The sequence below is a fragment of the Oncorhynchus masou genome, chromosome 11, assembly GCF_036934945.1.
Source record: "Oncorhynchus masou masou isolate Uvic2021 chromosome 11, UVic_Omas_1.1, whole genome shotgun sequence".
In the NCBI taxonomy this organism is placed as follows: Eukaryota; Metazoa; Chordata; class Actinopteri; order Salmoniformes; family Salmonidae; genus Oncorhynchus; species Oncorhynchus masou.
The window spans coordinates 31,132,985-31,144,747 of NC_088222.1; the positions used below are offsets into that span (position 1 = coordinate 31,132,985).

The following is an 11,763-nucleotide window of genomic DNA, read 5'->3' on the forward strand; positions in this document are numbered from 1 at the left end:
GTTACTATTGTTTCTGCCTGCTCAGAATCCATGCACTGTTCTCTCGCTGTGCGACGCACTGTTCTCTCGCTGTGTGACGCACTGTTCTCTCGTTGTGTGACGCACTGTTCTCTCGCTGTGCGACGCACTGTTCTCTCGTTGTGCGGCGCACTGTTCTCTCGCTGTGTGACGCACTGTTCTCTCGCTGTGTGACGCACTGTTCTCTCGCTGTGTGACGCACTGTTCTCTCGTTGTGCGACGCACTGTTCTCTCGCTGTGCGACGCACTGTTCTCCAGCGTCTGTGGATATCTCATTGAGTGCCAGATAGGCCACAAGCTAGTTCTGCAGGACATACATTATTCAAGAATAAGAATAGACAACGTATAACATACTGAGTAACATATGTGTAGAGGAAACCGTAACATATGACAGTAATTTGTGAATGGATTCGTAATATACAATAGTAATTTGTCTTTTTTATTAAAACATTTAAAGATCACAAAAATGACTTGTGACGGTTGATATCAGAAGTGGTACTATATTAAAAGACCAAATCAACCACAGAACATGCACATTTTCAACAGTCCAGTTTGGTTGTAGTCTATATCCCTATCGGGATATTACTCCAGTATATAGCTAGAATGTGTAGTATAGACGTTTATTTGAGCTGTTTGAGAGTCGCATCTGTATCCAGGCAGAATACAGGCTTTGGAAGTGATTATCCACAGATCATTCTCTGCTTCACTCAGGCTATATAGGTCAGGACAAGACATGATAGATTTGGGGTCAGCTTGTTTAGGCTACATCACAATATCAACTTTACAGTCTTCCTATTACCAATATATTTCAATGGCAGTCAATGCAAATACAGAACATGAAGTAAAACATATCTCATCTCAATTTCCAATGTGACCTGTAGCACCACATACAGCGCATTCTGAGAGTAGTTAGACCCCTTTTTCCACATTGTTACTTTAAAGCCTTATTCTAAAATGGATAAAGAAAGTGCCTCAACCTACACACACAATACCCCATAAAAGCAAAAACAGATATGTAAATAATAATAATAATTTATTTTTATAAATTAACACAAGTATTCAGATGCTTTGCTATGAGACTTGAAATTGAGCTCAGGTGCATCCTGTTTCCATTGATCATCCTTGGGATGTTTTTACACCTGTGGTAAAGTCAATTGATTGCACACGATATGGAAAGACAGTGGGTCTCTCCAGAAACACCAGTGGCTGTCTCACTTACTTTAGGCTATTGTGTGATTGTAAATATCTTTGCCATTCCACAGCACAGTCCCTGCCGCTGAAAAACATCCCCACAGTATGATGCTGCCTCCACCATGCTTCACCATAGGGACAGTGTCAGGTTTCCTCCAGACGTGATGCTTGGCATTCAGGCAAAGAGTTCAATCTTGGTTTCATCAGACCAGAGAATCTTGTTTCTCATGGTCTGAGAGTCCTTCAGGTGCCTTATGGTAAACTCCAAGCAGGCTGTCATGTGCCTTTTACTGAGAAGTGGCTTCCGTTTGGCCACTACCATGAAGTCCTGATTGGTGGAGTGCTGCAGAGATGGTTGTCCTTCTGGATGGTTCTCCCATTGCCACAGAGGAACTCTGGAGCTTTGTCAGAGTGACCATCGAGTTCTTGGTCACCTCCCTGACCAACCCCCTTCTCCCCCGATTGCTCAGTTTTGCCGGGCGTCCAACTCTAGGAAGAGTCTTGTTGGTTCCAAACTTTTTCCATTTAAGAATGATGGCGGCAACTGTGTTCTTGGGAACCTTGAATGCTACATAAATGTTTGTGTACCCTTCCCCAGATCTATGCCTCGACACAATCCTGTCTTGGAGCTCTATGGACAATACCTTCGACCTCATGGCTTGGTTTTTGCTCTGACAAGTACTGTCAACTGTGGGACCTTATATAGATAGGTGTGTGCCTTTCCAAATCATGTCCAATCAGTTGAATTTACCACAGGTGGACTCCAATCAAGTTGTAGAAACATCTCAAGGATGATCAATGGAAACAGGATGCACCTGGTATTTATTTTGAATACATTTTCACTTTTTCATTATGGTCTATTGTATGTAGATTAATTAGGATTGGTATTTATTTAATCAATTTTGGATTGAGGCTGTAACGTAACACTGTGGAAAAAGGGAAGGGGTCTGAGTATTTTCCAAATGAGCTGTATATATAGAAACTGCTTCTTCAATATAAATCCTAGCTCACACTTGAAGGCAATGTTTAAGATCACTTTATTGGTCAATAGCACATAAGGTCTTCAACCAAAATGTGACTTCCGTTTTTAACCTAACAGATCCGAAAGACAGGTTTTGGAGCAATGCGAGGGGCTGCTACATTGGACACCCTGGGACTCTAACCACTAGGCTACCCTGCCGCCCCAGAATTCGGAATTCAAACTGGCAACCCTCCGGTTCCTTGCTCACCCCTCTAACTGAGAGGAAACCTGCCACCCTATTTAAGCTCATGTGCAGAAACATGTCATCGGTCTAACGGTCGGGTCCTGCTATCCGGGGTCCTTGGAATGTCCAACTCTGACATCACGTCGTTGAAGTTTACATTTAAAATGGTTAAGGTGAGGGTTAGAGTTAGGTAAGGGTTATGGTTAAGGGTAAGTGTAGGGGTTAAGGCGTCTGCATACTAGGTTTGGTATGGTCCTAGCAGAACTCGGCTAGGCGAAGTGAACGGTCTTGTTCGACAGTGCAGATGGCTGCCGACTGAAAGATCTACAAATTACCGCGGACCCATTACGGAGGCAGGCAATGAGGCAGTGATTGCTGAGATCCTGGTTGAAGACAGCAGAGTTGTATTTAGAGGGCAAGTTGGTCAGGATGATATCTATGAGGGTGCCCGTGTTTACGGATTTAGGGTTGTACCTGGTAGGTTCCTTGATCATTTTTGTGAGATTAAGGGCATCTATCTTAGATTGTAGGACGGCCGGGGTGTTAAGCATATCCCAGTTTAGGTCATCTAACAGTACGTACTCTGAAGATAAATGGGTGGCAATTAATTCACATATGGTGTCCAGGGCATAGCTGGGGGCTGATTGGGGTCTATAACAAATGGCAACAGTGAGAGACTTATTTCTGGAAAGGTGGATTTTTAAAAGTAGAAGCTCAAATTGTTTGGGCACAGACCTATATAGCATGACACAACTCTGCAGACTATCTCTGCAGTAGATTGCAACTCCTCCCCATTTGGCAGTTCTATCTTGATGGAAAATGTTTAAGTTGGAGATGGAAATTTCAGATTTTTTGGTGGCCTTCCTGAGCCAGGGTTCAGACACGGCTAGGACATCAGGGTTGGCGGAGTGTGCTAAAGCAGTGAATAAAACAAACTTCGGGAGGAGGCTTCTGATGTTAACATGCATGAAACCAAGGCTTTTATGGTTACAAAAGTCAACAAATGAGAGCGCCTGGGGAATAGGTGTGGTACTGGGGGCTACAGGGGTTAACCTCGACATCACCAGAGGAACAGAGGAGGAGTAGGATAAGGGTATGGCTAAGACCTATAAGAACTGGTTGTTTAGTGCATTGGGAACAGAGAATATAAGGAGCAGATTTCTGGGTGTGGTAGAATAGATTCAGGGCATAATGTACAGACAAGTATATGGTAGGATGTGAGTACAGGGAGGTAAACCTAGGCGTTGAGTGACGATGAGAGAGGTTTCGTCTTTAGAGGCACCAGTTAAGCCAGGTGAGGTCTCCGCATGTGTGGGGGGTGGGACAAAAGTGCTATCTAAGGCATGTTGAGCGGGACTGAGGGCTCTACAGTGAAATAAAACAATAAGAACTAACCAAGACAGCAGTAGACAAGGCATATTGACATTAGAGAGAGGCATAAAGCAATTTTTATTTGATTTATTACACCTTTATTTAACCAGGTAGGCAAGTTGAGAACAAGTTCTTATTTACAATTGCGACCTGGCCAAGATAGAGCAAAGCAGTTCGACACATACAACAACACAGAGTTACACATGGAGTAAAACAAACATACAGTCAATAATACAGTCGGAAAATAAGTCTATATACAATGTGAGCAAATGAGGTGAGATAAGGGAGGTAAAGGCAAAAAAAGGCCATGGTGGCGAAGTAAATACAATATAGCAAGTAAAACACTGGAATGGTAGATTTGCAATGGAAGAAAGTGCAAAGTAGAGAGAAATAATGGGGTGCAAAGGAGCAGAATAAATAAATAAATACAGTAGGGGGAGAGGTAGTTGTTTGGGCTAAATTATAGGTGGGCTATGTACAGGTGCAGTAATCTGTGAGCTGCTCTGACAGCTGGTGCTTAAAGCTAGTGAGGGAGATAAGTTTTTCCAGTTTCAGAGATTTATGCAGTTCGTTCCAGTCATTGGCAGCAGAGAACTGGAAGGCGAGGCGACCAGAGAGATACCCCTGCTGGAGCGTGTCCCACAGGTGGGTGCTACTATGGTGAGCTGAGATAAGGGGGGACTTTACCTAGCAGGGTCTTGTAGATGACCTGGAGCCAGTGGGTTTGGCAACGAGTATGAAGCGAGGGCCAGCCAACGAGAGCATAGAGGTTGCAGTGGTGGGTAGTATATGGAGCTTTGGTGGCAAAATGGATGGCACTGTGATAGACTGCATCCAATTTATTGAGTAGGGTTTGTGAGGCTATTTTGTAAATGATATCGCCGAAGTCGAGGATCGGTAGGATGGTCAGTTTTACAAGGGTATATTTGGCAGCATGAGTGAAGGATGCTTTGTTGCAAAATAGGAAGCCAATTCTAGATTTAACTTTGGATTGGAGATGTTTGATGTGAGTCTGGAAGGAGAGTTTACAGTCTAACCAGACACCTAAGTATTTGTAGTTGTCCACATATTCTAAGTCAGAACCGTCCAGAGTAGTGATGTTGGATGGGCGGGTAGGTGCAGGCAGCGATAGGTTGAAGAGCATGCTTTTAGTTTGACTTATATTTAAGAGCAATTGGAGGCTACGGAAGGAGAGTTGAATGGCATTGAAGCTTTTCTGGAGGGTTGTTAACACAGTGCCCAAAGAAGGGCCAGAAGTATACAGAATGGTGTCATCTGCGTAGAGGTGGATCAGAGACTCACCAGCAGCAAGAGCGACATCATTAATGTTTACAGAGAAGAGAGTCGGTCCAAGAATTGAACCCTGTGGCACCCCCATAGAGACTGCCAGAGGCCCGGACAACAGGCCCTCCGATTTGACACACTGAAATCTATCAGAGAAGTAGTTGGTGAACCAGGCGAGGCAATCATTTGAGAAACCAAGGCTATCGAGTCTGCCGATGAGGATGTGGTAATTGACAGAGTCGAAAGCCTTGGCCAGGTCAATGAATACGGCTGCACAGTATTGTTTCTTATCGATGGCGGTTAAGATATCGTTTAGGACCTTGAGCGTGGCTGATGTGCACCCATGACCAGCTCTGAATCCAGATTGCATAGCGGAGAAGGTATGGTGGGATTCAAAATGGTCGGTAATCTGTTTGTTGACTTGGCTTTCAAAGACCTTAGAAAGGCAGGGTAGGATAGATATAGGTCTGTAGCAGTTTGGGTCGAGAGTGCCCCCCCCTTTGAAGAGGGGGAGGACCACAGCTTCTTTCCAATCTTTGGGAACCTCAGACGACACGAAAGAGAGGTTGAACTGGCTAGTAATAGGGGTTGTAACAATTTCGGTAGATAATTTTTTAGAAAGAAATGGTCCAGATTGTCTAGCCTGGCTGATTTGTAGGGGTCCAGATTTTGCAGCTCTTTCAGAACATCAGCGGACTAGATTTGGGAGAAGGAGAAATGTGGATGACGGATCACCACCTCAAGCTGAACCTCGGCAAGACGGAGCTGCTCTTCCTCCCGGGGAAGGACTGCCCGTTCCATTATCTCGCCATCACGGTTGACAACTCCATTGTGTCCTCCTCCCAGAGCGCTAAGAACCTTGGCGTGATCCTGGACAACACCCTGTCGTTCTCAACCAACATCATGGCGGTGGCCCGTTCCTGTAGGTTCATGCTCTACAACATCCGCAGAGTACGACCCTGCCTCACACAGGAAGCGGCGCAGGTCCTAATCCAGGCACTTGTCATCTCCCGTCTGGATTACTGCAACTCGCTGTTGGCTGGGCTCCCTGCCTGTGCCATTAAACCCCTACAACTCATCCAGAACGCCGCAGCCCGTCTGGTGTTCAACCTTCCCAAGTTCTCTCACGTCACCCCGCTCCTCCGCTCTCTCCACTGGCTTCCAGTTGAAGCGCATCCGCTACAAGACCATGGTGCTTGCCTACGGAGCTGTGAGGGGAACGGCACCGCAGTACCTCCAGGCTCTGATCAGGCCCTACACCCAAGCAAGGGCACTGCGTTCATCCACCTCTGGCCTGCTCGCCTCCCTACCATTGAGGAAGTACAGTTCCCGCTCAGCCCAGTCAAAACTGTTCGCTGCTCTGGCCCCCAATGGTGGAACAAACTCCCTCACGACGCCAGGACAGCGGAGTCAATCACCACCTTCCGGAGACACCTGAAACCCCACCTCTTCAAGGAATACCTAGGATAGGATAAGTAATCCTTCTCACCACCCCCCATAATGATTTATATGCACTATTGTAAAGTGGCTGTTCCACTGGATGTCAGAAGGTGAATTCACCAATTTGTAAGTCGCTCTGGATAAGAGCGTCTGCTAAATGACTTAAATGTAAATGTAAATGTAAATGTGGAAGGCTTGGGCGAGTTGCTGTGGGGGGTCGAGTGCTGTTGACCGGGGTAGGGGTAGCCAGGTGGAAAGCATGGTCAGCCGTAGAAAAATGCTTATTGAAATTATCAATTATAGTGGATTTATCGGTGGTGACAGTCACAGGTGTTTGATTGGGAGAGCTAAGACAACAACGGGTAAATGGCGATGAATGGGCAGAGCAGGTCAGTTCGGTACATACAGGACCTGAGTTCGAGGCTGGGGCCGATAGATAAGCAAAATGAGGTACCGTGTTATTGAAACAGTCCAGGGAGCATCAGCTGTGTAGCCGTGTGATCATAGGGTCCAATGAGCAGCAATAGGTAAGTCAGGGAGCAGTTCGGTAGTCACTACTACGCTAGGTGAGTGGGAGACACGGCGTTCAGAAAGCTAGCGGTCCGGGGCTAGCAGATGGGTCTTCGGTGACATCGCAACGGAAAAGCCTGTTGAAACCACATTGGACGATTATGTTGGCAGACAAGGCGAAACGGATTGGTGGGGCTCCGTGTCGACAATAAAGGGTCCAGGCCAATTGGCCAAAGAGGCATTGTAGGCCAAGAATTAGCTGGTATATGGGCCTAGCTCGAGGCTAGCTCAAGGCTAACTGGTGCTTGCTTCGGGATAGAGGCGTTAGCTAACAGTAGCCACTCGGTTGCAGCTAGCTAGCTGCAATGGTCCGGTGTAATGATCCAGAGCGGCAGGAATCTGGTGACGTGGTAGAGAGAAGCAGTGCGATATGCTCTGGGTTGATATCGCGCTGTGCAGACGAGCAGGTATTGTCCGAGCTAAAGCTGGCTGCTGTCTGAGCTAAAGGTGAAGACCGCTAGCCGTGGCTAACAAAGACTAATAGCTAGTAGCTAGTTAGCTGGCTAGCTCCTGATGGAGGTTCCAGTTATAAGGAATAGCAATAGCAGATCCGTACCACATTGGGTGAGGCGGGTTGCAGGAAAGTATATTTAGTTCGTATATAAAAAGTGAGATTAAAATATATATGAAAAACAGCTATTTACACAGGATAAGACACAGGATAGGACAAACACACGTCCGACTGCTATGCCATCTTGGGGAAAATATAAAGATGTCTCCAACCTCCATTTCACACACTCACAAACTGAAAATATGTGAGAGAGAGAGACTTAAATATCACATTAATTTGTACATAATGGGCGTGTTCGAGCAGATCACTTTTGTCAAGTCAGTGAACATTGTTGATTCACGCCTTTAAAAGTGTGTTGCACTATGGGGATCAGAATTGTGTGTATTGTTATGAATTGTTTTCGATACTACTGCACTATTGGAGCTAGGAGCACAAGCATTTCACTACACCTGCAATAACATCTGCTAAATATGTGTATGTGACCAACACAATTTGATTTGATATGACAACTTGACTGATGTGTATTAAAGTTATCAAAAGTTTAGTAGGTCCCATATTCCTAGCACGCAATGATTATATCAAGCTTGTGACTGCATTTGCTGTTTGTTTTAGGTTGTGTTTCAGATTATTTTGTGCCTAATAGAAATGTTAAATAATGTTTTGTTAATTTTGGATTCAGTTTTAGTGTAAATAAGAATAGAATATGTTTCTAAACATTTTTCTATTAATGCGGATGCTATCATGATTAGGGATAATCCGTAATGAATTGTGAATAATGATGAGTGAGAATGTTACAGACATACAAATATAATACCCCCAAGACATGCTAACCTCTCACCATTACAACAACAGTGGAGGTTAGAATTTTTGGGGGTTATGACATTTATGCCTAACTTTCTCACTCATCATTATTCACGATTTATTCATTCAAAACAAACAGCAAATGCATCCAACAAGTCTGTAGAGTCACAAGCTTGATGGAATCATTTCATACTAGGAATATGGGACCAAGTACTAAACTTTTGACTACTTTAATACACTACAAATTAATTTGTCTCAATACTTTTGGTCCCATAAAATGGGGGGACTATGTACAAAAAGTGTTGTAATTTCTAAGCGGTTCACCTGATATAGATGAAAATATCCTCAAATGAAATTGTATCATTTAAAAATCCAAAGTGCTGGAGTACAGAGCCAGAACAACTAAAACATTTTCACTGTCCCAATACTTTTGGGGCTCACTGTATCTACCACAAATACCTTGTACCTATGCATATTGCTCGGGTACTGGTACTTCCTGTATAAAGCTCCATTCTTGTGTATTTAATTTTATTTCTCGTGTTACTATTTTGTATTATTATTTTTTAATTCTGCATCATTGGCAAGGGCTCGTAAGCAAGCCTTTCACAGTACAATCTACACCAGTTGAATTCGACGCATGTGACAAATAAAATTTGATTTGATAAAAGTCACACTGTAGACGCTACACAACACTAGAGGGAGCCAGCAGCATTGCTTTTACTGGCACATTAGCCTAAAAGAAGCCGACAAAGAGACTGATAGCAAGGCTACTGGCACCTCAACAGTTTTACAGGTGTCATATCTTAATTTGATCACTCTGTTGTCACTGAGAGTGTTCCTGCACCTCAGGAAATTAAAATAAACCCTATGATTTACATAAATACACTGAAAACCCGCTGTTCTTTCTCTCTCGTGTGCAACTACACTTTTAAAAGTTAATGGAAAGAGCAAATGGCACTTTCATGTTCACAGCAACAATTCATGTTCACAGCAACAGGAAATAAATGTACACTGTATGTACTGTAATTACCAGAGTTTATAAATGTGCAGGGTGTCAGTATGGTGGTGTCGTAGTGAACAATAATGCAAGATCCCTCTGCGTTAGGCCCAATTTAGTTCTAAGTGAAAGTGAAAATGTAATGGCCATGTCAAGTAACTTTCAGTTCAAGTCCTGGAATTACCCCCGCTCTGTGAAATGAAATGCAAAAGCACATATCGTCCTCTCACAGTGAATTCGAGAAGAGAAAGGAAGACGAGCTGACATTTTTTTCTGTTGGGACTGACTTATGATTAAAAAGGTAATACACAATTATTGTATGTATAGGGAGTGTACATTCAAGTAAATCAAGTAGGTCATAATCAATCTTTGAACTGTGTTCTTTGATTCATGAGATATGTGTTTTGAAATAACAGTATGTACTGCATCTTCACAAGGAATCTCTTTAAATGTGGTTAATATAGCAATCAATAAAAAGGCATGTTGCTGAGAGTTTCATAGAATAGAAGAGCCCTTTACTTAGAATGCATCTACCTAATTTCACTTGACCCTCTTTACTGTAATGTTCTATTTCCCTAGCCTCTGAGGACAGTTGATAATGAGTGGCTCACTCCTGCTTGCACAGGTAAGCTGTGTAACACTTCCACAGAGACAAAGTACGGCTTCAGCGCCTTGTACTCACTATTTTTGGTGCCAAGCAAGTCGGGCTGTCCAGAGCCACTATAGGACAGCATTAAGTCATTAAGATGTATTCTTGTCCACAATGTCATTTCAATGGCTATGGGTTATGTGCACACGTCAAAATGTGATATGTTTATTGACCCACACTATTTACACACAATTTAATCAATAGGTTGTTCATCTTAATCTCACAACTGATTGTTTATGACATATGTCTCTCTCTTTCCCCTCCCCACCAGTCCGTTCTTCCAACCCCACTGAAGTGCCCCAGTTGCCACCAGGCTGGGGCCAGAAAGGTCAAAGGTCAGTGTGCTGTGTGTAAGCGCTGCTCCGAGACCCTGCGCCGTGTCTACCAGTTCTGCTGGGCCTGTGGGAGGGAGTGGCACCAGTCAGGAGGAACCCTGGAGGGCCAAGGGGTCCATTTCTCCTGCCCTCTGCCAGGCTGCGCCCTCAGGGCTGCCCTCCTCTCCCCAGAGGTCATTGTTGATCCAAGCAGTTCAGCCCAGGGATGCCCCTTCTTCAGGGCCTGTCCTCACTGTAAGGCCATCCTCACTCACACTGGAGAGGGATGCCCCAATATCATCTGTCCACACTGCCAAAAGGAGTTCTGCTTCCGCTGCTTGAAGAAGGAGTGCTATGATTATGATTATTATGATGATGATGATGATGATGATTTTGAGTATCCTTTACCATGCACTGTGGTGGATAACAGTCAGTCTCTCAGAGAGTTGGAACTGTAGGGGCTATGCAACGGTCTGTGGAACATAATTTACGGCCTCATTCATTACCACTTGCAAAAGGAAATCATCTTGATTGTAATTACTATTGGAATTATTACATTAGTTCTATGGTACAAAGACATCATATTGCTATGCTGCATTGCTTCTGTATAGTTAAATGCAATAAAGCCAGAAGTTATCATTTGTGTTTTCACACCAGTGGCGTGTATTCATGGATGCCAAGGGAAGCCAGGCTTCCCTCCCAAAAATTCAAAGAAATAAACATATAAAATCGTCTGTGTTTCCATATATTTTTTTCAATTCACAAAAGGCTGAATGCACAGTATCTTCACCTGAGAAAGCATCAGAGGGAGCGAAACAGTGCCCCTGTGATGACCATCTATCTGATTCTGTCTGGTCATAAAGAGTATGACATTGTTGCCGCCCAAAGCGGCAAGAGAAAGAATAGCCAATCAGCGTTAAGCTAAACTGAGTGAGCTCAGCTGTGAATGGTCCTGGCACACCAAAAAAAGTCTCAAGGGAAGCCAGTTTGTATTTGACTTTACTACTATCGTATCAAGAGAAATATGTAATTGACAGAAACAACTTGAGTTGTTGCATCTTATTCTGTTGTTGTCCTAGCTAAAATGTTGTGTTGTTAGCTAGCTAAAATCACCTCTTTCCTAAATTAGCCATGGATGGAGAAGGGATTAGACTTGTGGTTTTACTTATTTCTCCGTACTGGCCAGTGATCATGGCTCACATTAACATCATCATGTCGGAAACCCTAGACCCACTCCAATTAGCATACCGCCCCAACAGATCCACAGATGACGCAATCTCAATCGCACTCCACACTGCCCTTTCCCACCTGGACAAAAGGAACACCTATGTGGGAATGCTGTTCATTGACCACAGCTCAGCGTTCAACACCAACACCATTTACAACATTAACAATGTCTGCACTGTATTTCT

General features: G+C 44.0%; 1 protein-coding gene across 1 annotated transcript; it reads left to right on the forward strand.

Annotated features, from left to right (window-relative positions):
• Positions 1 to 9,534: 9,534 nt before the first annotated feature.
• si:ch211-284e13.9 (uncharacterized protein LOC566600 homolog) lies at positions 9,535 to 11,084 on the forward strand. The gene is made up of 3 exons (XM_064977164.1): positions 9,535 to 9,689; positions 9,968 to 10,013; positions 10,309 to 11,084. The coding sequence occupies exons 2-3, from the start codon at positions 9,987 to 9,989 to the stop codon at positions 10,807 to 10,809; spliced, it is 528 nt and encodes a 175-aa protein (XP_064833236.1). The 5' UTR covers positions 9,535 to 9,689; positions 9,968 to 9,986; the 3' UTR covers positions 10,810 to 11,084.
• The last annotated feature ends 679 nt before the right edge of the window (positions 11,085 to 11,763 follow it).

Coding starts and splice junctions, on each gene's coding strand:
- si:ch211-284e13.9 (XM_064977164.1), top strand. CDS start 9,987: ATGAGTGGCTCACTCCTGCTTGCACAG. Junction 10,014..10,308: donor GCTCACTCCTGCTTGCACAG/GTAAGCTGTGTA, acceptor CCTCCCCACCAG/TCCGTTCTTCCAACCCCACT.